Source organism: Podarcis melisellensis, assembly GCF_964234715.1.
Source record: "Podarcis melisellensis genome assembly, chromosome: 12".
Lineage (NCBI taxonomy): Eukaryota > Metazoa > Chordata > Lepidosauria > Squamata > Lacertidae > Podarcis > Podarcis melisellensis.
This window is the reverse complement of record NC_138544.1, coordinates 57944291-57970732: the sequence shown is the minus strand read 5'-3', so window position 1 is coordinate 57970732 and position 26442 is coordinate 57944291. Positions and strand designations below refer to the sequence as shown.

At 49.3% G+C, this 26442-nt stretch overlaps 2 protein-coding genes across 4 annotated transcripts in view; one reads left to right on the top strand and one right to left on the bottom strand.

Annotated features, from left to right (window-relative positions):
* Positions 1–9567, top strand: part of CCM2 (CCM2 scaffold protein) — a 46368-nt gene extending 36801 nt beyond the window's left edge. For both annotated transcript variants that reach the window (XM_081882568.1, XM_081882569.1), the window contains exons 6-10: positions 1657–1792; positions 3049–3106; positions 3967–4105; positions 5990–6128; positions 8005–9567. In XM_081882568.1, the coding sequence (XP_081738694.1) occupies positions 1657–1792; positions 3049–3106; positions 3967–4105; positions 5990–6128; positions 8005–8285 (753 nt within the window). In that variant the 3' untranslated portion in view covers positions 8286–9567. The remainder of the gene's footprint in view (positions 1–1656; positions 1793–3048; positions 3107–3966; positions 4106–5989; positions 6129–8004) is intronic.
* A 2238-nt stretch (positions 9568–11805) lies between these two features.
* The window catches only part of LOC309381037 (uncharacterized protein), a 62005-nt gene continuing 47368 nt past the window's right edge, over positions 11806–26442 (bottom strand). For both annotated transcript variants that reach the window (XM_081931393.1, XM_081931394.1), the window contains exons 4-9: positions 25018–25106; positions 23685–23768; positions 19512–19658; positions 18009–18140; positions 14191–14313; positions 11806–11991 (exon numbers count right to left, since the gene is read on the bottom strand). In XM_081931393.1, coding sequence (XP_081787519.1) covers positions 11977–11991; positions 14191–14313; positions 18009–18140; positions 19512–19658; positions 23685–23768; positions 25018–25106 — 590 coding nt within the window. In that variant the 3' untranslated portion in view covers positions 11806–11976. The remainder of the gene's footprint in view (positions 11992–14190; positions 14314–18008; positions 18141–19511; positions 19659–23684; positions 23769–25017; positions 25107–26442) is intronic.

Below are 26442 nucleotides of genomic sequence, written 5' to 3'. Positions count from 1 at the left end.
CTCAGGCAGGTCCGTTTCTGACAGCAAGACTTCCCTTTGCCAGGAAAGATCTTGCCTTCACCTTGGACAGGTGCAGCTATGCAGGTGAAAGAGATGCTCTCGGGCAGCGAAGAGGCATCGACTCGGGGTCATATTACGCTCTCTTGTGGTCTAATAAGTCAGCCTTCTCTCATAGATACAGCAAAGCAGGATTTTTTCCAACTAGGAAAAAATAGCGTCTCTGGAATGGGTGTTTAAACTTTCCGGCCTGCAGATGCGCAACTTACGGGCACAGAGCATTTTGTTTTCATAGAATCATAGAGTTGGAAGAGACCACCAGGGCCATCGAGTCCAACCCCCTGCCAAGCAGGAAACACCATCAGAGCACTCTTGACATATGGTTGTCAAGCCTCTGCTTAAAGACCTCCAAAGAAGGAGACTCCACCACACTCCTTGGCAGCAAATTCCACTGTCAAACAGCTCTTACTGTCAGGAAGTTCTTCCTAATGTTTAGGTGGAATCTTCTTTCCTGTAGTTTGGATCCATTGCTCCGTGTCCGCTTCTCTGGAGCATCAGAAAACAACCTTTCTCCCTCCCTCCTCTATGTGACATCCTTTTATATATTTGAACATGGCTATCATATCACCCCTTAACCTCCTCTTCTCCAGGCTAAACATGCCCAGCTCCCTTAGCCGTTCCTCATAAGGCATTGTTTCCAGGCCTTTGACCATTTTGGTCGCGAATTCCTCTCAGCACTTTTAGCAGAACCGCTCAGAGTCCCAGGTTTTTCTAGTGTGGTCTTTTTAATGTGAGCTATATACAGGTATTTACAAAAACAGTCCATACAGAGTACCTGCTCCTTAAGGCAACTTAAGGCAAACGAATACTATCCACCACAGCACCACCATACCACAGCACAACCACACCACAATTACTGTTGAACAGGCTTTCCTTTTAAAACAGGTGATAGCCAATCACATCCCCGCTGAGTCACTCTGACCCAGCACTTCACAGAGTATTGCATCCGCCTGTTGAAGCCTGCAGACTTACTCATCGTCCTGCGAATCCCAACAACGATCCATCAGTCTCCCGTAGAACAGCATCAGTCAATTAGCGACACGGGCCTCAAACACATTCCAGAAATTGTGCACGCCCTTTTCAGCAGACTCCGCCACAGAAGATGCACCCAGAAGAGCATATTTACAACTTTATTAAACGGTTGAAGGGCGTGCACGAATATACAATTCAATACTGAACTGTATAAAATAGTGAGGGGCTTACACAAGCCTGCAACCCGCTGTGCGTTAAAACGGGGAATGTGAAACTCTGCCAAGTTATGGAACTTGCTAGCACAAGTTAGGAAGGATATTAATAAACAGTATATCCTTTCCTGCCTCTCTGAACATTCCCACATTCCCCATTTCCAGATTTCCAGCATGTGCACGGTCGCATGCTGCTAGATCGCACATAAATGTAACTAGCCAAAAGCTGTTCAGTTTGTCTCTCGTTGGCCTTAGTTTTGATGAAACGAGTTTGTTTTGTGTCTCTGATGGGCTTAAGATGGGGGAAGTTGGGAGTTCTCCGCTTCTCCCCCAAAGCCCATCCGACCTGTAATAATAATAATGATAATAAGAATATTTTTTTCTTTATATCCCGCCCTGTTCCGTCCTTCTCCAGGTAACTGCAGAGGAACTCTGCTCGCTTCTCAGCCAAGTCTTCCACATTGTTTACACGGAGTCCACCATAGACTTCCTCGACAGAGCAATATTCGACGGGGCCTCCACGCCGACGCGACACCTCTCCCTGCACAGCGGTAGGAGAAACAGCCGCCGTTTGGGTTCCTCTTGCAAGCGGCTGTTGCAGAGGAGAAGCTAGTAGGCCCAGACTGCTCCAGTTCCACCTGCACGACTGAGCGGCCATGGGATCTCGCCTTTGCCTACCTGGCATCCTCCCAGAGATGATGGGAGTTGTAGTCCAAAGCATTGGGAGAACGCCAGGGTGGCAAAGGCGGCTCTAAACTCACTCTTGGGGTGGGAGAAGGGGGGGGGTAATTGGTTTGTGGTGCTTTTTTTCTTGTTTCATCATGTAATAATAATAATAATTTTATTTATATCCCGCCCTCCCCAGCCAAAGCCGGGCTCAGGGCAGCTAACAACAATAAAATAATAAAAGGTAAAGGTACCCCTGCCCGTACGGGCCAGTCGTGCCCGACTCTAGGGTTGTGCGCCCATCTCACTTAAGAGGCCGGGGGCCAGCGCTGTCCGGAGACACTTCTGGGTCACGTGGCCAGCGTGACGAAGCTGCTCTGGCGAGCCGGCACCAGCGCAGCACACGGAAACGCCGTTTACCTTCCCGCTATAAAGTGGTACCTATTTATCTACTTGCACTTAGGGGTGCTTTCGAACTGCTAGGTGGGCAGGAGCTGGGACCGAACGACGGGAGCTCACCCCGCTGCGGGGATTCGAACCGCCAACCATGCGATTGGCAAGTCCTAGGCACTGAGGTTTTACCCACAGCGCCACCCGCATCCCTAATAAAATAATACGACATTCTAAAATCATTTCATTATAAAATTAATTCAAATCAAATTGATGGCAACCATTGGGCTAGAGTTCTGTGGAGATTGCCAAGGGAGGGAGTCAGGCTGTGCCCTGACCAAAGGCCTGGTGGAACAGCTCTGTCTTGCAGGCCCTGCGGAAAGATGTCAAGTCCCGCAGGGCCCGAGTCTCTTGGGACAGAGCATTCCACCAGATTGGAGCCACAGCCGAAAAAGCCCTGGCTCTAGTTGAGGCCAGCCTAACCTCTCTGTGGCCCAGGACCTTCAGGATGTTTTTGTCTGAAGACCGTAATGTAATGTAATATATATAGGGAGAGGGGGGAAATAATTATAATTAATAATAATAATAATATCCACCGGCGGCAAACTGGGCTGAAGTGGCTTCCCTCATCTCCTCTAGCTTGGACAGAGGAGGCTTCCATGTAGTGTCTATTTAGCCCAGATATTTCAATTCATTTTTTCATTTCCCTTTTTAATTTGCATACCACCTTTCTCTGGCTACTTCCTTGCAGATGACTCTTCTACAAAAGTGGACGTTAAAGATTCCTATGAAACGGAAGCAAGCACTTTGTGAGTATACGTAGGGCAGTAGGCAAGAATGGGGCATCTGCAGGGCTTTTTTTCAGCTGGAACTCAGTTCTGACGCCTCCCAGGTAGGCACCATTGCCATTATAACAGAACAAGGCAGGCGTTCATGGTGAGTTCCGGCACCTCTTTTTCCAGAAAAATAGCACTGGGCGTGTGTGTATTTATTTCACAAAATCCGTATATTGCTTAATTGTAAGTAAAACGTCTGCTAGCTTCCCAAAGCAGTCGGTGCCGTGCCATGTGGTATGAGACAATGGAGCGCTCCTCTATTCTTTATCAAACAGTTCCCCCTCCTTCCAAACCTTCAACCAAAAAAAGGCTCCCAGAACAGGCAAAAAGGGAGCAGGTATCAGTTCAGTCGCGGGACGCGGGTGGTGCTGTGGGTTAAACCATAGAGCCTAGGGCTTGCCGATCAGAAGGTTGGCGGTTCGAATCCCCGCGACGGGGTGAGCTCCCATTGCTCGGTCCCAGCTCCTGCCAACCTAGCAGTTTGAAAGCACGTCAAAGTGCAAGTAGATAAATAGCAGGAAGGTAAACGGCGTTTCTGTGCGCTGGTCTGGTTTGCCAGAAGTGGCTTAGTCCTGCTGGCCACGTGACCCAGAAGCTGTACGCCGGCTCCCTCCGCCAATATAGTGAGATGATTGCTGCAACCCCAGAGTCGGTCATGACTGTACCTAATGGTCAAGGGTCTCTTTACCTTTACCTTATCAGTTCAGTCCCGAACCCTCAGGCTTACAACCCGACTGACCCAGCACGAAAGGAAAACTGACGGGGAGGGAGGAGGAGATGGAAGGCCCCTCGGCTCAGTGAGGGTGACGCGTGGACCTGTTGTGCCTTTGCAGTTCTTTCCCTGAGTCCTTGGAGACCGGTGGCAACTCCCCTTCTTCCTTCTCGGCACAGCCATCTCCCCACGCCAAGGCGGCCAGCGAGAGCGAGCTGAGCACCACCGCCACGGAGCTGCTCCAGGACTACATGATGACGGTAGGGGCCAGGGAGGAAGGTTTTCCCCAGGGAAATCTTGGTCCCTTTTGGGGGGGTAGGGGTGGGACCAAGGGGCTTGTCACACACTTACAGATTTGAAAATAAGGGACCAGCGGCCTCGAAAATAAGGGATCAGCAGCCAAAATAAGGGATTTTGCTGTTGTGAAGAGTTGCGTACATTGGTAGGATTAACAGATGCTGTCATTATTATTTTTTTAAATTTTTATTGATTTTAACATATAAATTATAAAATGTACCACTAAACTTATCACTTATACAATCTTTTTAGACTTCTATCAGCACCTCTGATGATCCACCGTTTTAACCACTTCATATGCATTTCTTAACTTTATATTGCCTTTACATCTTTTAACAAATCACCCTTCCCCTTCTCCAGTTTTGCAGTACTTCCAATAATACTCCTCACAAAACTTCTTGCAAACCTACAAATGTCGTCTTCACAAATGCTTTCCAAGTAGTCCGTAAATTTACTCCAGTCTTCCGTGAATTTACGGTATCGCCGGTTTCGAATCCTTCCTGTTAGGATTGACAGATGCTGTCAATTCGGCATGAGGCAGTCGCAGCACCGCAGCAGCCGCTGAAGCGCCGCCCTTCTGCGTCCCTCCCCATCCCATCCTCTTCGTCCTCCCTCAAGCCGCCTCCTCAGCTGCCACCACCGCTGCCGCCTCCGGGCTCGTGGGCGAGAGTCTTTCTCCCTCCCCCCCCTCAGGCGGGGAAGGGCCGATGGAACTCCTTGCACCAGGACGACAGCGCCAGCGCGCACTGTCTCTTGCGGCGGAGGACCTTGAGCCATTGCTTCCCTCCCGAGTCGGGCAAGCATGAAACCCGGGAAATTTAAGGGACATCATCAGTAAGGGACAGCAGCGGGACACGGCGCTGGGATAAGGGAGTTTCCCACCAAATAAGGGGTGGTTGACATCTATGGCTGCAAGTCCCTTTCTCTTCCTTTAGAGAAGCAGTGGGAATGCTGTGGCCTCCGGTTGGTGCCAGGACTACAACTCCCATCATCCTCCACTCCACTGGCTGTGATGCCTGAGGCTGATGGGAGTCCAAGGACATTTTGGGGGTGGCCTGGGCCAGGCCTGCCCTGCTCCTACCTGGGACCCTCCCCAGCCAGCCAGGAAGTGGAGTAACTCGGCCAATAAAGTGAGATGAGCGCCGCAACCCCAGAGTCGGCCACGCCTGGACCTAATGGTCAGGGGTCCCTCTACCTTTTTTATGCAGCATAGATCAGGACAAAAAGAAACATGTCTGATCTCCTTTGTGTCCAAAGCAAAACAGCAAAAGCTATACAGTAGTACCTCGGGTTAATTGCTTAATTCGTTCCGGAGGTCTGTTCTTAAGCTGAAACTGTTCTTAACCTGAAGCACCACTTTAGCTAATGGGGCCTCCTGCTGCTGCCGCGCCGCCAGAACACGATTTCTGTTCTCATCCTGAAGCAAAGTTCTTAACCTGAAGCACTATTTCTGGGTTAGTGGAGTCTGTAACCTGAAGCATATGTAACCAGAGGTACCACTATACACAAAACGGAAGTTCCCAGCAAGCTGTGCTGGAATGTAAACAGACATGTTACATGCAACAATTCCCCATGCCTGTTCCTTAAGGTGGAACGGAATTCTCAACTCATTTCGTTACACCGTCTGATAGCTCTTTCCATCAGAAAGTTCTTCCTAGTTTTTAGCCGGCTGTGAGCTTAACTGCTGCCCCACCTCCTGGGACGTAAACCTTCGTCGCGGATCTTTCCTAACGTTACGTCGAAAATCAAACAAAAGGCACTGCGGCTTCCATTTCAACACCCTTTTCTTCCAATGCTGGAACCTACGCTGACTTCGCTTTTATTCTCCCCACCCCTTTCTTTCCTAGCTACGAACAAAACTCTCCTCTCATGAGATCCAGCAGTTTGCCATGCTTTTGCGCGAATACCGCAACGGGGCATCCATACACGAGTTCTGCGTCAGCCTGCGACAGCTCTATGGGGATAGCCGGAAATTCCTTCTGCTAGGTGAGTGTCCCCACCTGAGCCCCCCCCCCAAGATTGAATGAATGGAAGTTGCTGGTGTCTGTATGACAAATTTGTTGAGAGGCAGGTGGGGCTTGTCAGCCTAGGAAGGGAGCCCATCTAGGACAGGCATAGGCAAACTCAGATGTTTTTGGGACTACAACTCCCATCATCCCTAGCTAACAGGACCAGTGGTCAGGGATGATGGGAATTGTAGTCTCAAAGCATCTGGAGGGCCGAGTTTGGGGGTGCCTGATCTAGGAGAAGAAAGACACTGATTCTAAACTTGGCGGGATAATCTTTTGAGAGAAGAAAAGGGTATGGAGTAAACTCTACACAAATCCAAAGCGGAGTCCCTAAGGCGGTTGGATGGCAGCTAACAGATTGAAGTTGAATCCTGACAAGACAGAAGTACTGTTTTGGGGGGATAGGAGGTGGGCGGGTGTGAAGGACTCCCTGGTCCTGAATGGGGTAACTATGCCCCTGAAGGACCAGGTGCGCAGCCTGGGAGTCATTTTGGATTCACAGCTGTCCATGGAGGCACAGGTCAAGTCTGTGTCCAGGGCAGCTGTCTACCAGCTCCATCTGGTACGCAGGATGAGACCCTCCCTGCTCTCAGACTGTCTCGCCAGAGTGGTGCATGCTCTGGTTATCTCCCACTTGGACTACTGCAATGCGCTCTATGTGGGGCTACCTTTGAAGGTGACCCGGAAACTACAACTAATCCAGAATGCGGCAGCTAGACTGGAGACTGGGGGCGGCCACCGAGACCACATAACACCAGTCTTGAAAGACCTATATTGGCTCCCAGTACGTTTCCAAGCACAATTCCAAGTGTTGGTGCTGACCTTTAAAGCCCTAAACGGCCTCGGTCCAGTATACCTGAAGGAGCGTCTCCATCCCCATTGTTCTGCCCGGACACTGAGATCCAGCTCCGAGGGCCTTCTGGCGGTTCCCTCACTGCAAGAAGCCAAGTTACAGAGGGCCTTTTCGGTGGTAGCGCCCACCGTGTGGAACTCCCTCACACCAGATCTCAAAGAGAACAACAACTACCATGCTTTTAGAAGATATCTGAAGGCAGCCCTGTTTAGGGAAGCTTTCAATGTTTGATGCATTACGGTATTTTAATATTTTGTTGAAAGCCACTGTACCGCCATCTCTTCCTCTGGGACCGCCTCTCCTGGTATGCCCCGCGGAGGACCTTAAGGTCCACAAATGACAACATTTTGGAGGTCCCAAGTCGCAAGGTGGTTAGACAGGTCTCAACTAGGGCCAGGGCCTTTTCAGTACTGGCCCCGACTTGGTGAAACGCTCTGTCACAAGAGACCAGGGCCCTGCGGGACTTGACATCTTTCCGCAGGGCCTGCAAGACAGAGCTGTTCCGCCTGGCCTTTGGTTTGGACTCAGTCTGTCCCTTATGTTTCCCTCCCCTTATGGTTTTCACTTTTAAAATGAGGCTGCATTTTAAATTGCATTTTAACTTGTATTTTAAATTGGTTTCCACCCCCCTCTATTATGTTTTTACTGTAATTTTACTGGTGTTAGCCGCCCTGAGCCCGGCTCTGGCCGGGGAGGGCGAGGTATAAATAAAATTTATTATTATTACAGTCGTACCTCGGGTTAAGCACTTAATTCATTCCGGAGGTCCGTACTTAACCTGAAACTGTTCTTAACCTGAAGCACCACTTTAGCTAATGGGGCCTCCTGCTGCCGCTGTGCTGCCGGAGCACGATTTCTGTTCTCATCCTGAAGCAAAGTTCTTAACCTGAAGCACTATTTCTGGGTTAGCGGAGTCTGTGACCTGAAGCGTATGTAACCTGAGGTACCACTGTATTATTATTATTATTCCTTGTTCCATTCCCTTCTCCCCCCACAAAAGGCCTTAGACCATTCATCCCGGAGAAAGACAGCCAATACTTTGAGAACTTCCTGGAGACGATTGGCGTGAAGGACGGGCGAGGCATCATCACCGACAGTTTTGGGAGGTACCGGCGGACGGTCAGCACGACCTCCAACTCCACAACCAACGGCAACGGCGCCGCGGGGAGCTCGGACGACCAGTCCGCCCCCTCGGAGGGAGACGAGTGGGACCGCATGATTTCGGACATCAGCAACGACATCGAGGCTCTCGGCTGCAGCATGGACCACGATTCTTCCTGAAAGGGTCGGGGGGTGAGAGAAAGAGGAAAAGAAGAGGCATTTCCCCCCTGCCAGGAATACCCAGGCCCTGTTGCTCGCTCACTCGTGCACAGACTCCTCTTCCCTCCTGGGAATAATAGGAACGTTTTTGGCGAAGCGGAAAGGGGGGATTTCCCTTACGACTCCCCTATCTTCCTTCCTTCCTTCTGGGGCTCTTTGAGAGAGGCGCCCTTGACCTCGTGTTCCTCTTCTGTGAAGGAGCAAGCCATGGAGAGGGGCTTGGCAGGATCAGCCCCTCGCAGGATGGAGAGCGTTTGCAGGTTGGGAATCCTTGGAGAGCCATGAATCCGACGCGAAAGCAGCGCTGGCTTTTGCACAGGACGGCCAGTCCGCAAGAACTCGACAAGCCGGTTTACGGTTTTTTTGCACATGACATTTCTAACCTTTTTGTTTTTCCTCCCGGGGGGCGAGTGCGTGTGTGTTTGTTTGTTACTTTCCGATGAAGTTCATTGCAATGTGAATTAACTGAACACCCCAGGTGTTTCGTCCTAACATTTCTGTTCCAGACCAGAAGGTGGCCTTGGTTGCCAAGCCGAAACCCTTGGTTGGTTGCGGGCAAAGGCATCGGCAAGAGATGATCTTCCCTTGCCCCCAAACGCTGGCCAGCTGCCTATGCTACTTCTCTGAAGCCACAACGTTGGCAATCGCGGCTCGGTCGTATTATAGCAGCCTGTAGAAAAAAGACCATCACAGAACCGAGAAATTACACAAAACAAATGAAATACCGTGAAAATCCCTGAAACGAGAAGTAATCAACTAGAAATACTATCTTATAGAATTAAACTAAATAATAAAAATCAAAGAGTTTAAGGGAAAAATTAGAAAAACCTATTATTTCCAGAATCCAACCACCAGTTATAAACTCTACCTGTCACAGTCCCTTTGCTCTCTATTAAATTTCTTAATTATAATTATAATTTTGGGGAGTTTTACCCCCTTTCTTTGAATTTGGTCATTTAAGGTTCATGATTTCTCTATTTCCTTCTGAGGAAACTGAATAGTTCAGTGACACGAGGTTTGTAGCCAGCATCCTTTTAAGGCTTTGTTCAATTCTAGGTTTGTCTCATTTTTTCCTTCAACTTTTTGATTTTTATTATTTAGTTTAATTCTCTAAGATAATATTTCTAGTCGATCACTTCTCGTTTCAGGGATTTTTCACGGTATCTCATTTGTGTATTATAGCAGCCTGGCTGAAATGGGCTGTCACCTCGGCGCTTGCCGCTGGGCCAGGCGAGCTTAACTTGAAGGTCTAGCAAAGCCATCAGCCGAGTCAGGCTGCCCACATCTAGGCAAACAGCTCCCATCCTGACTTCTGACTGCACCAGATCGTGACATTTCCTTACCCTGGTCGACGGACACGGATACACGAACCCCCACCCTCGAAATGGTGCCACGAATTTGGTGCTATCGTTTCTACCTGGGATGCGTAGATTGCGCAGGGAGGGTAGTTTTCTGGGCGCACGGCAGTCCTGGCTGGCAAAGCAGTGGTCTTGGACCCCTGCAGCTGGACATGGGGGTTGGGTCCAGTGCCAGCCTAGAGTAGATTCTTCCATTTTTTTGAGACAACAGTAACTTGGGCATTCAAGATTCTCACAGACGGGAGTCTGGTGATTCTTCAAGTGTGAGTTTGACAGCAAGCCTAAAGTGTGGGGTGGATTTCTTGATTTTGGGGGGGTTTGTTTGTGTGTGTTTTGTTTTTTTAAAAGGAACCAGAAGTGGAAGAAATATATACATAATGTATATGTGTTGTATATATTATACATATAAATGCACAGTTATTTTTGTATATGTATTTCATGCCACAAGATCTCTGCTGGCTATTATAAACTGACCTGTATACTATTTTAGCTCTTTGAATGGGGATCCTGACTGAGTGTGTTCAGTTTTTGGGGGGTTTTACAGCCACAATGGAAAATGACATTTTCTTTTTTCTTTTCCCTCCCTTGCGAGTTGCAGTTCTCTGCCGAAACAGCCACCTGCAGCCCACTCAGCAAATTGAGTTGCTCTTGCTTCGTATTACATCAGCAAAGCTGCAACCAGCACTCCTTAATCCCCAGAGATGTTCTCCTCTCCTCTTTCTCCCTCCCTGGCCACCTCTTAAACTCATCATTTTGTAAGAGAGGCTCCCTTTCTTCCGCATTACAGTTGTGGGTCAATCTTGCTACAAGATTTCCCCAAATCCTACTTTTAGAATAGGATTGCAAAGTTGGAAAAGAGATCTAGTCCAACCCCCTTGCCTTGCAGGAATCTCAACTAAAGCATCCATGAGAGATCCAACTTCTGCTAGATTGTAGCCTTGGCATACAAGGGGAAAGGTATGGGGAGGGCAGAGGAAAAAATCAAGCTCTGGCACCGGTTCTTAAGCAGTTGTTCCTAGAACGACCAGCTTGCCTAGTTCAGGAGACAGGAGGTTCCTACCTGCCAGAGTCCAAAAGGGCGGCAACGGAACAACAGGACAGTTCAGCTTATTCCCAGAGCTGAGTAAACCAGGGTTGGCCAGTGGCCCTTCCTATAGATCAAGATTGTGCCCACTTTACGACCCGTTCTCTACAATGGCTGGAGAAAGGCTGCTGGATGCTCAGCCCCCAGCCAGATGGCTTATCAGGATTCAAGGACGTGAGCAACTGGTATTCAAAAGCATTGCTTCTTCCAACTTCAGAGGCAAAGGTTTAGCTCTCATGGCTAACAGTATACAGTGGTGCCCGGCAAGACGAATGCCTCGCAAGACGGAAAACCCGCTAGACGAAAGGGTTTTCCGTTTTGGAGGCGCTTCCTATGGGCTTGCTTCGCAAGACGAAAATGTCTTGTGAGTTCCTGCGGGGTTTTTTTCCCTTCCCCCCCTTTTTCCCAAGCCCTAAGCCACTTATCAGCTGATCCGCTAAGCCGCTTATCAGCTGATCCGCTAAGCCGCTTAACAGCTGATCCACAGCTGATCCGCTAAGCCGCTTAACAGCTGATCCGCTAAGCCGCTAATAGCGCTAAGCCGCTAATGGGCTTGCTTCACAAGACAAAAAAACCGCAAGACGAAGAGACTCGCAGAACGGATTCTTTTCGTCTTGCGAGGCACCACTGTACCCACAGATACCAAACTACTGCATTTTGGGGAGGCGTTACGAAGTGACCTACCGTATTTTTCGCTCTATAAGATGCACCCCCCCCCCAAAGTAAGCGGAAATGTGTGTTTGTCTTATGGAGCGAATACAGACTGCGCAGCTATCTCAGAAGCCAGAACAGCAAGAGGGATCGCTGCGCAGCTTCTGGGATTCAGAATATTTTTTTTCTTGTTTTCCTCCTCCAAAAACTAGGTGCGTCTTGCGGTCTGGTGCTTCTTATAGAGTGAAAAATACGGTGAGTCTGCCCATTCTTCTGAAGAGAATGCCAGCAAGGCTGAACACAATGTGAAAACAACAACAAACAGACAGACCGCAGTTCCCAAAGCAGCTTTGAGCCCTTCGGAAGGAAGACACTCTTGAAACCCGTGTGCAGTTCAAGTGAATATACCATTTATTGAGCAGCATTTTCAATGCAGAATAGTCGGGACTAATTATTTGCAGTCCTAACAAACAACAGCTGTATTGGATATGAGTTAACTGTGCATCTATACAGAAGGGATGGGCAGCAGAGGCTTGGGTGGGCTTGCCAAAACCGGTCACTACATCGTCAGCTCCTGCACAAAAAGAAAAAGGAGAGATATTGCAAATGTAAAAGTGGCAAAGCCTATTTCCTCCGTGTCGCCCCTTTGCAGGGTTGAGTTGGGACAGCTCCTCGTGTCCGTAGGATCCTCCTGGATTGAGCGCCACATATTTTAAACAGCTCTGTCGCACACAGTACTTTCCAGGTGGCTTGGCTAACACACATACATTTAACTGCCCCTCAACCAAGCATACCTCGCGGGTGGCGCTGTGGGTTAAACCACAGAGCCTAGGACTTGCCGATCAGAAGGTTGGCGGTTTGAATCCCCGCGACAGGGTGAGCTCCCGTTGCTCGGTCCCTGCTCCTTCCCACCTAGCAGCTCAAAAGTACGTCAAAGTGCAAGTAGATAAATAGGTACCGCTCCAGTAGGAAGGTAAACGGCGTTTCCGTGCGCTGCTCTGGTTCGCCAGAAGCAGCTTAGTCATGCTGGCCACATGATCTGGAAGCTGTACGCCGGCTCCCTCGGCCAATAAATTGAGATGAGTGCCGCAACCCCAGAGTCGCGGGGATTTGAACCGCCAACCTTCCGATCGGCAAGTCCTAGGCTCTGTGGTTTAACTCACAGCGCCACTGCGTCCCGGCATACAAGGTTATCCGCATCTAAATATCCATCCACATTTATTTCCCCCATTTAATCTGGCCTTGGCAGAACATAAAGACAGGTCTGGCCCACGACATGTTGGCACGGATGCCTCCTACCCTGGGGAGAAGGGGTGAGTGAAGATCTACATCAGGAGCAAGGAGGAGATTGAGGTTGAATACTGACAAGACAGAAGTACTGTTTTGGGGGGGGGCAGGAGGCGTGCAGGTGTGGGGGACTCCCTGGTCCTGAATGGGGTAACTATGCCCCTGAAGGACCAGGCGCGCAGCCTGGGAGTCATTTTGGACTCACAGCGGTCCATGGAGGCGCAGGTCAATTCTGTGTCCAGGGCAGCTATCTACCAGCTCCATCTGGTATGCAGGATGAGACCCTCCCTACCTGCAGACTGTCTCGCCAGAGTGGTGCATGCTCTAGTTATCTCCCGCTTGGACTACTGCAATGCGCTCTACGTGGGGCTACCTTTGAAGGTGACCCAGAAACTACAACTAATCCAGAATGTGGCAGGGGGACTGGGGACTGGGAGTGGCCGCCGAGACCATATAACACCGGTCTTGAAAGACCTACATTGGCTCCCAGTACATTTCTGAGCCTAATTCAAAGTGTTGGTGATGACTTTTCAAGCCCTAAACAGCCTCGGCCCAGTAGACCTGTAGCAGCATCTCCACCTCCATCGTTCTGCCCAGACACTGAGGTCCAGCTCCGTGGGCCTTCTGGCGGTTCCCTCATTGCGAGAAGTGAGGTTACAGAGAACCAGGCAGAGGGCCTTCTCGGTGGTAGTGCCTGCCCTGTGGAACGCCCTCCCATCAGATGTCAAGGAAATAAACAACTATCTGACTTTTAGAAGACATCTGAAAGCAGCCCTGTTTAGGAGGCCCAGCCAGATGGATGGGGTATAAGTAGTAAATGATATTCCATGAAACAGGCAGGGGGCAGGGGAAGAATAAATCAACTTGAAGTTGGAATCAAAGGCCAAGGGGCCTGCTCTGACGCTGGGTTGATGCAGAGCCCGCAAGACCCCAGAGTGCAGCCCTCACCATTTCCACCCTATGGGTGGGAGACGACAGCAGTGCCTCCTGTTCACTGCAGCAGCAGACTTTGGTCTCTCAAATTTCAGCAGCCTCTCGTTGGGGAGTTTGCATGGTGCTTTGCAAGCCCTAGCAACCAGCTGACGTCCAGGTTATTGTGATACTACCTGATTGACAGGTGGGCGCCCCCGCAGGGGATGAAGGGAGGCGAGCATCCAGCCCTGCTGGCCAGATCCAGAGGCCCTTTCGCCCAGAGCTGAGGCCTTTCTCAGCTCTAGATGCCCACCCTAGAGGTGAGAACTACAGAGTTGGAAGGGACCCCGACGGTCATCTAGTCCAACCCCGTGCAATGCAGGAAGTGCAACTAAAGAATCCCTCCCACTATTCCTGACCTAAGCACATGTTTTGAATCAAGGGGGTCCAAACCCCCAAAGGAGAAACAGCTAAGGCAGAGAGAACTGTCGCCATGCCCCATCCAGGGACCGAAAACCCAAGGAGTTCATCGTTCAGATTTCGCACCCCACTTCCCCGCACATACGAGACTCACCATGATGGCGTTCACAATGTCGTTGTTGTTGTGACGCAAGGCGCGCACCGCTTTGGGGTGAGACACGTTGGCTTGAGCCATGACCAGCTCAATATCCCTCACCTCCAGACCCGTTTCATCAACCTGCCAGGAGAGAAGGAGGACTTAGAAGATCCCATTCAGGTGCTAGCAGATCCGCTCCTGTGTTTATCTACCTCCCTAACAGAGGACCGAGTCAGCACACTGAGTCCATCTTACTCAGTGCAGACTACACGGACTGGCAGCATCTCTCCAGGGTTTGGGATGGAGAGTATCTCCCCACATGAACCGGCCTGGGTGCCAAATTCTCACCTTCTCTCGGTCCCACCAGCATCAGAGGCAAGGCTGGGGGGGACCCAAGAGACAGAGTCTTTTTTGTAGTGGCTCCCATATTGTGGAATTCCCTCCCAAGAGAGGTCAGACTGGCTCCCTCCCGGTTATCCTTCTGCCAACAGGTTTACACCTTCCTCTTCACGCACGCCTTTGGTGCAGAGGATGCTACTGTCAGGGCAAACTGGATTTTAAGGCGTTCTGGTGTATTTTAATTACCGTAAATTTCGCTCCATAACACGCAGTTTTTTTCTTCTAGAAAGTAAGGGAAAATATCTGTGCGTGTTATGGAGCGAATGCCTACAGATGGCGGGGGAATTTGCCGCAGTCGTGAGCAGTCCGTGGCTCGCTTTGAAACAGCAAAGTGGGTGTAAGCGGCTCCTGTCAGCTAGCGGAGCCGGGGAGGAGGGAGAGAAGCAGAGTGGGGTTGGCTGCTTTAAAACAACCCCGTCCTCTATGTCCCTCTCTCCTCCCCACTGAGCTGCTAAGTAGCAGCAAAGCTTTTCAGCCAGCCTAGCCGGGAGGAGGGAGAGAAGCAGAGCGGGGTTGGCTGCTTTAAAACAACCCCGTGCTCTCTGTCCCTGCCTGCAGTTTTTTGCTGTCTGATTTTGGATTAGCCACTGTAGGGGCTGTGTGTGTGTGCTTGTGCTATCGTTCTCCCCCTCCTTCTTCCCCTTCACTCTCCCTTTAGAATTGACACTCTGTGTGTCTGTGTGTGTGTGTGAGGGCTCCTCTTGCTTCCCGTTCACTCTCCCTGCGCCCCTGCGACTTTAGGATTGACACTGTGTGTCTGTGTGTGTGTGAGGCATCGTTCTCCTTCTCTTGCTTCCCGTTCACTCTCCCAGCGCCCCTGCGCGCCCCTGCGACTTTAGGATTGATACTCTGTGTGTCTGTGAGGGCTCCTTCTCCTTCTCTTGCTTCCCGTTCACTCTCCCTGCGCCCCTGCGCTCTCCCAGCGCCCTGCGACTTTAGGGCCAGTTCTGTGTGTGTGTGTTTTGACCTCACTGCGCTTGTTGGGGGAGAGTGTTGGTCGCGATTTTTCTTGATTTGTCTCAGAATGGTTACTATCATGGTTTCCTTGCCGGGGAGGAGGGAGAGAAGCAGAGCCTGCTTGTTTTAAAGGAGCAAAGCCGGAGAGGAGCCTCTCCTGCATTATTCGCAGCATCCTTCTCCACATCCCACCCCCACATGTGCTCCTTGTCCCTTGGGTGTTTTTCCTTCCCTCCCCACTTAAAACGTGGTTACAAAGCACGGATCCACATGGATCCTCAGGATTTTTGTATTGGGCTACCCCAAACTCACTGTCAGATCACATGTCTGTGGCCACAGCATGAACCACAAAAATCATACATCCACTGTTTCATTTAGAATATTTTTTTCTTGTTTTCTCCTCTAAAAACTGTGTGCGTGTTATGGTCAGGTGCGTGTTATAGAGCGAAAAATACGGTATTCTTCTTGGCTCGTTCGGTTTGTATCCCTTTGTCTTTTACAGTGGTACCTCAGGTTAAGTACTTAATTCGTTCCAGAGGTCCGTACTCAACCTGAAACTGTTCTTAACCTGAAGCACCACTTTAGCTAATGGGGCCTACCGCCGCTGCCGCACGATTTCTGTTCTCATCCTGAAGCAAAGTTCTTAACCTGAAGCACTATTTCTGGGTTAGCGGAGTCTGTAACCTGAAGCGTATGTAACCCGAGGTACCACTGTATAGCACTAATTTTAAATGCTGGAAGCTGCCTTGTCCCAGCTTGGGATAAAGGCAAGATATAAATACATAAAATAAAGAATAATATGAGTAACAAATCATCATCATCTCCCAGCCCTCTCTGGAAATGATGTTAGGGAATGAACTTGGGGCTTTCTGCATGCAAAGCCGATCGTCTCTCACTGAGCTACAGTGGTGCCTCGCAAGACGAAATGAATTCGTTCCGCAAGTTTTTTCTTCTTGCGAGTTTTTCGTCTTGCGAAGCACGGTTTCCCATAGGAATGCATTAAAAATCAATTATTGTGTTCCTATGGAGACCGCTTGCCAGGCTGGTGGTGCGGAGAAGGGCTTTTCTCCCCACTGCAAGCCTTCAGCACAGGTACGGGAACAGAGGGGAAGGCGCACAGCGCTTCTCTGTTCCCGGGGCTTGCGGTGGGAGGAGGGTTTTTCCTCCCCACCGCCAACATTCAGAACAGCATTCTGAATGTTGGCGGTGGGAAGGAAAACCCTCCTCCCACCGCAAGTCTTCAGAACAGCCTTCCAAAGGCTGGCGCAGGGAGAAGGTCTCTCCGCCCCACCGCCAGCCTTCGGAGGAGGTCCGAGGACAGTGAGGAAGACGCACTGCGCTTCCCCACTGTCCCGGAGATTTCCCTATGGGCTTTCATCTTGTGAAGGAAGCCCATAGGGAAATTCGTTTTGCGAAGCGCCTGCAAAATGGAAAACCCTTTCGTCTAGCGGGTTTTCCGTCTTGCGAGGCGTTCGTCTTGCGGGGCATCACTGTATTGCATTTCTTAATGGTGCTCGGGCTGCACAGAAAACGCACTCTGGTTCCTTAAATTCATTCCAATTGTGCATGTAAAACAGAACTGACAGAATTCTACAGGGTGGGGTATTAGTGTGTGAAAACAGTCCAGATCCAGGGATCCCCAGATGGTGATTTCGGGCAGTATCCTGGCGCCCAGGCATCTCCACTCGGTCGCAAGTTGCTGAGAGCCCAGTGCAAAATGCACCTAGCTAATTTCAAACACTGCCTTTTGGCAGTGAGGTGAACAGAACTGTAGACAGGATCCCAAACGCGGCCGCACCGCAGTTTTGTGTGTCGCCATTACAGTGGTACCTCGGGATGCGAATGGGATCCATTCCGGAGCCCCATTCGCATCGTGAAGAGAACGTGAGACGTGACTGCGCATGTGTGCGTGCGCGGGTCGCATTTCGCTGCTTCCGTGCATGCGCGTGACGTCATTTTGACTGCGCATGCACGAGCGGCGAAACCCGGAAGTAACGCAGTAATCCTGAAGAGCATTTATCCCGAGGTATGACTGCATATCGGCAGTATTGTTTCCTATTCCTTTCCTCATGATCTCTACTAGCATGGAATCTGCCTTTTCCCAGCTCATCGAGGCCTATTTTATGGCCCCAAGATCTCGTTCCTGGCTTGCTGCACCCAGGGCCGTCTTAAGCGTATCCGGCGCCGTGGTGCAAAGATCCCTCTGCCGCCACACCCCCCACCACCATTTCCCACAGTTGTCAACCTTTTCCCAAGCCTCTGCAGGGATCACTCTCCTCCCACAGAGGCTTGGGAAGGGAGTTGCATGCCTACCAGTCATATGGTTGACAGGGCATGGCTGGTGGGCCTGCAGGGAAAGGGGGGGCAAAGCCACGCAGCTCCCCCACTCGCTGGGGCGCCCCTGAGAGGCCGGCGCCCTGGCACAACGCGCCAGTAAGCCCAATGGGAAAGATGGCTCTGGATGCACCAGATCACCGTACCTCCTCTTCTTCCTCGCTCTCCTCCTTGATCGTGAGGGTGGGAGCTGCTTCGGTGATCAACGGCGAGTGCTCCATGGGGACCTTGAACTTCTCCGCCGCAGCTTTGTGTACCTGCTGAGAGAGGTCTTCGATCTGTGGAAGGCAAGAGGGCATGGGAATAAATACGATGAGGGCAAACACACCCCGAGTCTTTTCGCCGCTCTGGACGTTCACAAGAGACCTGGCGAAAAGGCCTCACGCAGACTCTGGGTTTCCTGCCCAGCTCAAGACACCCGTTTGGTTACCCCGAGAGGCAGAAGGATTCCCCAAACAACTCCGGCCCTAGCCATAGCTGTCAGCTTACAGATTCAAAAATAAGGGACCAGCAGCCTCAAAAATAAGGGATCAGCAGCCAAAATAAGGGATTTTCCAAGGGGCGCAGGTATGTTCGACTTCTGAGCCCCTCCGAGCCAAAGGCAGAAAGCCCAGCCAGCAGCCAAATGAAGCCTCAAGCGGTGGTTCCCACAGCGCAGCAACCCGGCAAAGGGGATGCAGCAAGGAAAACTACCATCACCTCTCCGCTGGGAAGCGCTGAGCAAAGGCGAGTCCCCAGGCAACGCGGCTGATTTGATCAGCACAAGGCATGCAAGCTCCACCCCCCAGTCGTTCTTAGACTCCTTATTGGGTGAGCAACGCAGCCAAGCAACACAGTTGGAGCCTCCCTGGCTGGCAGGGAGGGAGGGAGAGGAGCTGCTTCCTTTGAAACCCGGGAAATTTAAGGGACATCATCAATAAGGGACAGCAGCGGGACATGGCGCTGGGATAAGGGACTTTCCCACCAAATAAGGGCCGGTTGACAGCTATGGCCCTAGCATGAGGCACAGTGAGGCAGCTGCCTCGGGCGGAAGAAGGTGAGGGTGTGGAAAGGTGTTGGAGGACAGAATTCTCTCTCTCTCTCTGTATGTGTCTGTCTGTCTGTCTGTCTGTCTGTCTTCCACTCTCCAGTGGCATAACGTGGGTTGCTAGTGCCCGGGGTAGGCAAGCCGCCAATGCAACCCCTTGAACAGTCTAGAGACTGAAGGGCGGCCCGGCCTGGGAGGTGTGAGAAAGGCGGACAGAGCCTCTGCTGGTGCTGGGGGCCAGAGCCCAGAGACCCCCGGTGGTAGGCAGGCAGGCAGGGAAGGACAATGAGCCAGGGACACGGCCCCTCAATAGGGGATCCTCCAACTGTTATTCTGGGATTACAGGGGGTTGGACTAGATGACCCTTGGAGATCCCTTCAATTATTCAAAGCAAATCCTTCTCCTATGCTATTGGACAACAAGTGAGCCAAAAGAACTGGATTCAGAAGCCCTTGTCCGCCCCGGGCACTAGCAACCCACGTTACGCCACTGGAGGGTGGAAGACAGAGAGAGAGAGAGAGAGAGAACTGTCCTCCAACACCTTTCCACGCCCTCAGCTTCAGCCGCCTGAGGCAGCTGCCTCACTGCGCCTCATGCTAGGGCTGGAGTGTTTAACCCTCACCTTGGCCTCTCCAAAGACAATGTAGATGTCCGAGGCAGGGCTTTTGAAGACGTCCGGCTTGGTGATCACAAACAAGATGTTCTTGGACTTGCGGATCGTGATCCTGGTGACGCCGTGGATTTGCCGCAGACCCAGCTTCGACATGGCCTGGAGGGAGACAAGGGGGTGACAGCCTGTTAGAAAAGCCGAGGGGAAAGGTTGGAATAAAGCCATGCTCAGAAGACGGAGAGACAGGATTCTGGCTGATAAGCAGAGTCCTAAGGAGGGATAATCTGGTTCAAGAGATCTTTCCTGTGTCAACTGAAGCCATTCCCACCATTTCCAATTTAATAAAAATAATAAATTTTATTTATACCACGCCCTCCCTGGCCAGAGCCGGGCTCAGAGTGGCTAACACCAATAAAATCACAGTAAAAACCATAATTGGGGGGGGGGGGGACCAATTTAAAATACAGATTAAAATGCAATTTAAAATGCAGCCTCATTTTCTTCTGGTATAGTTTTGCTGGAGTCCAGTGGACTCTGAATATTATTTTCTGTTGAATAAGTCTTAGTCTTAGATCCATAGAGGCTATTTCTGTTGATTTTATACTTGACTCCCATATATCATTTGTTATCTGTACCCCTAACTCTTCACTCCATTTTTGTCTATCATATTCTAAATCATATTTATTCCTGTTGAGTAGGGTTTTATATAGTGCAAGTGTAGAGTTTTTTGTTTTTATTATTATTATTATTATTATTATTATTATTATTATTATTATTTATTCAACTTATACACTGCCCTATACCTGGAGGTCTCAGGGCGATTCACAACAAGACCACAACATATAAAATCAAACCAAACTCAATAATCCCACCCCCCAAAAAAGCCACATTCAAAAAGGGTGATGGATGTATAAGATCAGCCAAAGGCCTGGTTAAAAAGGAACGTTTTTGCCTGGCACCGAAAGGTGTATAATGAAGGCACTAGGCGAACTTCCCTGGGGAGAGCATTCCACAGACGGGAAGCCACTGCAGAGAAGGCCCCGCTCTCATGTTGCCACCCTCCAAACTTCTCACGGAGGAGGCACATGAAGAAGGATGGCGGAAATGACTGGCAGAATCCGAGACCAGGGAGAAGAGTCGGTGGAGGAAGATTGGAAGAAATTTAAAGACTATCTACAGAAACATTGTAAAATTAATGAATGTTAGAAGGATGTTGGAATGAAGCTATGTGGTTTTAGCAGAAAGGTTATAAAGGTTTAGGAAAAAACAGACTGTTAATTGGTGAAAGGAGGGAAAGGTAAGTTATATTAAGATAAATTACAGGACAAAAATTGGAAAAGATGGAAAGGATTTGCTGAAATAGCTAACCAAACTAGAATACAAAAAAGGGAGGTGTGAGGAGGTCAAGGAAACAAGCAAATGAAAGAGAAGTTATGGGAAGGTTTGATGTGTTTTTTACTTGTTTCTATTTTTCTGTTTCTCTTTTTTTTCTTTTTTCTTATTGTGATGTGCTGTTTTGTTTTTGTTTAATATGGTGTTTTTATTTTTTATTTTTGTAACTTTTAAAACTTTAATAAATATTATTTTTTATTAAAAAAAAAAACAGAAGATGATCTCAGGGTCCGGGTAGGTTCATATGGGAAGAGGCAGTCCTTGAGGTATTGCGGTCTGAAAGTTTCTGAGCACTTTTCAAAGGCAGTCCCATGCACAGCCCATTATAGCGAGTCCTTGGGATGCAAACAGGACCACCTGAATCCTGCCGGAAAGTTTTCTCTCTGTCTCAAGGAAGCGCTAATTAGTTGAGGCAAGGCACCTCCTGTGTTTGGAACTGGTTAAGTCCGGAGCCTGCTGAGATTCCTCTTAACGAGTGGCCGTGAATCCCTATTAATTCCTTCCAAAGCCTCTACGCAAACAGGTTTCTTAATTTTATTTTTAAAGGGAATTTGACTCGGTCAGCGCTGCTCTGGACTCCCGACAACACTGGGTGGGCAAGAGGAGAACCAGACATCTAATCTCTCAGGCTAGAGGCAAACTTCCAGGAAAATCTTGACCTCTCAACAATCCCCATGTGCGTGACCCCCTTTCTGAAGCAGGGCATACAGTGGCCAAGCCCTATGGCCTCCCTACGCCCTTCCTTGCCATCTTTGGATAGCAAGGGGCTGTCAGAAGCAAAGATAATCCCCCGAGCCAGTGACGAACATAGACAGCCTTATCCAAGCCCTAATCCATCCCCCGTGGTCTCAGGGCAGCCTCAGCTAGGTCTTCAAGGATTGACGTCAGGCGGGGGGCCCTCTTATTCCCCACCCCCACCCCAGAATATTCATCTGGGTCGCAACCATGTTGAACAACACTGATCAGCAACTGGCAGTGCCTTGGTCAAAACCCTGAAGGACCAGGGGCGCAGCCTGGAAGATGGCGGCTAATGGATTGAGGTTGAATCCATGATGCTGATTCTAAACTTGGCAGGATATCTTTTGAGAGAAGAAAAGGCTATGGAGTAAACTCTACACAAATCCAAAGCGGAGTCCCTAAAGCCGTTGGGTGGCAGCTAACAGATGGAGGTGGAAGCCTGACAAGACAGAAGTACTGTTTTTGGGGGACAGGAGGCGGGCAGGTGTGGAGGACTCCCTGGTTCTGAATGGGGCAACAGTGCCCCGGAAGGACCAGGTGCGCGGCCTGGGAGTCATTTTGGACTCACAGCTGTCCATGAAGGCACAGGTCAGTTCTGTGTCCAGGGCGGCTGTCTACCAGCTCCATCTGGTACGCAGGATGAGACCCTCCCTGCCTGCTGCGCTGTCTCGCCAGAGTGGTGCATGCTCTGGTTATCTCCCACTTGGACTACTGCAATGCGCTCTACGTGGGGCTACCTTTGAAGGCGACCCGGAAACTACAACTAATCCAGAATGCGGCAGCTAGACTGGTGACTGGGAGCAGCTGCAGAGACCATATAACACCAGTCCTGAAAGACCTACATTGGCTCCCAGTACGTTTCCGAGCACAATTCAAAGTGTTGATGCTGACCTTTAAAGCCCTAAATGGCCTCAGCCCAGTATACCTGAAGGAGTGTCTCCACTTGCATCGTTCTGCCCGGACATTGAGGTCCAGCTTCGAGGGCCTTCTGGCGGTTCCCTCCCTGCGAGAAGCAAAGCTACAGGGAACCAGGCACAGGGCCTTCTCGGTGGTGGCGCCCTCCCATCAGATGTCAAGGAAATAAATAACTACCTGACTCTTAGAAGACATCTGAAGGCAGCCCTGTTTAGGAGGCCCAGCCAGATGGATGGGGTATAAGTAATAAATTATATTACCAGAAACAGGCAGGGGAAGAATCAAATCAACTTGAAGTAGGAATCAAAGGCCATGGGGCCTATTCTGACGCTGGGTTGGTGCAGAGCCCGCGAGACCCCAGAGTCTAGCCCTTGCCATTTCCACCCTATCAAATGTCAAGGAAATAAACAACTACCTGACTTTTAGAAGACATCTGAAGGAAGCCCTGTTTAGGGAAGTTTTTAATGTTTGATGTTTTGTCGCTTTATTATTATTATTATTAATATTCTGTTAGGAGCTGCCAGAGCACGATTTCTGTTCTCATCCTGCAGCAAAGTTCTTAACCCGAGCTACTATTTCTGGGTTAGCAGAGTCTGTAACCTGAAGCGTCCGTAACCTGAAGCGTATGTAACCTGAGGTACCACTGTAACCGTGACCGTTAGGTCCAGTCATGGACGACTCTGGGGTTGTGCGCTCATCTCGCTCCTTAGGCCAAGGCAGCCACCGTTTGTCCGCAGACCGCTTCTGGGTCATGTGGCCAGCATGACTAAGCCGCTTCTGGCAAACCAGAGCAGCGCACGGAAACGCCGTTTATCTTCCCGCTGGAGTGGTACCTATTTATCTACTTGCACTTTGACATGCTTTTGAACTGCTAGGTTGGCAGGAGCAGGGACCGAGCAACGGGAGCTCACCCCGTCGCGGGGATTCGAACCGCCGACCTTCTGATCGGCAAGCCCTAGGCTCTGTGGTTTAACCCACAGCGCCACCCACGTCTCATCCACTGTACTGTAGACACCAGTTATCTCTCACGCGATGCCACATGCCTCAGCAGACCATTCAAAGAATTACAAAGTTGAGAAAAAATTCTGCTTGTCCGCTCTACCTGCACCCCAGACCAAACTTGCCCAATTCTCTACTGACCTTTCGTGCTTTTTTCTCGCTTCTGCTCTGTTTCGCTCTGCTAATGGATTCTTCGCCGGTTCCCAAGGAGTGTGTTAGTTGTGCCTGGAAGATGCAAGTGGGATGGTTAAAACATCCAAACAGATTCTTTAGTTGTGGCTCCTACACTGCAGGGAGTTGGACTAAATGATGCTTTGGGTCCCTTCAAACGCTACAATTCTAAACATGGTTTACATAGCAGTAAACATGGTTTCAGTTCTAAACATGGTTTACATCGGCTGGCTTTAAGTCAACAAACTGCAGTGTACTTTGCCAATTAAGTTCCATTAGCTTTCCAAATTTTAAACGAATTAATTCAAATTGAACACTTATTCAAAAGCTGACTTTCCCCCCTCCCTTTCAATACATTTCTTTTCCCTCCCTTCTTTCCTGCACACAGTAAAATACTTTTTCCTAATTTCCCCATCCACTTCCGATTTCCTCAGACTGTGCATGTTCAATCCTTGCTTAGACATTTTCCCATTTTCCTAATTAATCAAACGGTGTTAATCTTCCATTATCATTAATCATCATTTCAAATCGTATTTCCTCCAATACAACTTAATCAGCCTGTCCTTAGGTGTTCGCATCGTTATAATTCACCAGCGCTCTGGTTTTACAAGCCTCAGAAACATCCAGAAAAAACCTCCCGATTTCCCTCGTTAGGCGATTCCCTTTTCACAAAACAGATCGGCCGCTAGTTGCTTCCTCGTTGCAGCGTAGTTTGCACATGCTCAGAGGACCCTCGCTGCTGTACAGTCCCCAGGCTGAGACCAGCTTCAAGAAACATCCTTTAGCCCAGAGATGGCCAGAAGGTATATGGAAAGATCTACTGGTGAGATCTCTAGGTGATCTGCTGAAAGCTCAACCCACTCATTGAGGGGGGAAGGATTAAGAAAGTGGTGGGCAACCTAAGGCCCGAGGGCCGGATCCGGCCCAATCGCCTTCTCAATCCGGCCCGCGAATGCTCCAGGAATCAGCATGTTTTTACATGAGTGGAATGTGTCCTTTTATTTAAAATGCATCTCTGGGCTATTTGTGGGGCCTGCCTGGTGTTTTCACAGGAGTAGAACGTGTGCTTTTATTAAAAATGCATCTCTGGGTTATTTGTGGGGCATAGGAATTTGTTCATTTTTGTTCTTCAAAATATAGTCCGGCCCTCCACAAGGTCTGAGGGACAGTGGACCGGCCCATAGCTGGAAAAGGTTGCTGACCCCTGGGTTAAGATATCTGCTCCCCACAACTCCCTGAAGCCAGAAGTTTTTCAGGAGCCTGCTTTGTACAAATCTAGCCGTCTTCGCCTCAAACAAATCACCTGCGTCTGAGCTGTCCTTGGTTCTGAAACCTCTGCTTCTTCCAAGTCAGGTAATGACCCTTCGTTGCTTTCTGAGTCATTCGACGACCCTGGAAGAGAGAGGAAGCAGGGAGTGAAAGGAGCCTCTCCATGTCCCAGACCATTTATAAAACTGTTTTATATATATATATTTTAAGGATTTTACATTACAAAAAAATAAAAAAACAGAAAAAAGAAAAAATATCCAACAAAAATTGTTAAAAACAATCAATCTTTCCATCTCCTTATTTTTCATTTACTTGTTTCTCGGACCTCCTCGTACCACTCTTTTTTGTATTCCAAATAAAATTATAGGGCCCTGCGGGACTTGACATCTTTCCGCAGGGCCTGCAAGACAGAGCTGTTCCACCAGGCCTTTGGCCAGGGCACAGCCTGACTCCCTCCCTCGGCAATCTTCGTGGAGCTCTGGCACAATGGTTGCCAGTGGCTTGATTTGAATCAATTTTATAATGAATGATTTTAGAGTGTTGTTTGTGCTGTACTTTTGTACTGTTTTATTGTTGTTAGCCCCCCTGAGCCCGGCTTTGGCTGGGGAGGGCGGGATATATATAAAATATATTATTATTATTATTATTAATTCAACAATTTCTTTCCCTCTTTTTGTTACCCAGATCTTATTCTTAAATTATTACAATCTTAGATTTTTACTTATATAAACCCATTTTTTCATATTCTTTTAACCCATCACAGCTAGAAACCACTTAGTTTCAATCCAACATTATTCTAAAATTCCTTAATTTTACAATATCTCTGTAAATAATCTTTAAATTTCTTCCAATCTTCCTCCACTGACTCTTCTCCCTGGTCTCGAATCCTGCCGGTCATTTCCGCCAATTCCATATAGTCCATCACCTTCATCTGCCATTCTTCCAAAGTGGGTAGATCTTGTGTCTTCCAATATTTTGCGATAAGTATTCTTGCTGCTGTTGTGGCATACATAAAGAAAGTTCTATCCTTCTTTAACACCGATTGGTCAACTATGCCCAGGAGAAAGGCCTCTGGTTTCTTCAAAAGGGTATATTTAAATACCTTCTTCAGTTCATTATATATCATCTCCCAGAAAGCCTTAATCCTTGGGCACGTCCACCAAAGGTGAAAGAATGTGCCTTCATTTTCCTTACATTTCCAACATTTATTATCGGGCAAATGATAGATTTTTGCAAGCTTGACTGGGGTCATGTACCACCAGGTGGTACATTTATAAAACTGTTTCCTTTGCACCAAGATGTTTGTTTGCCTCTGTGAGCCTGCAGACATCAATAATAATAATAATAATAATAATACAGTGGTACCTCAGGTTACATACGCTTCAGGTTACAGACTCCACTAACCCAGAAATAGTCCTTCAGGTTACGAACTTTGCTTCAGGATGAGAACAGAAATCGT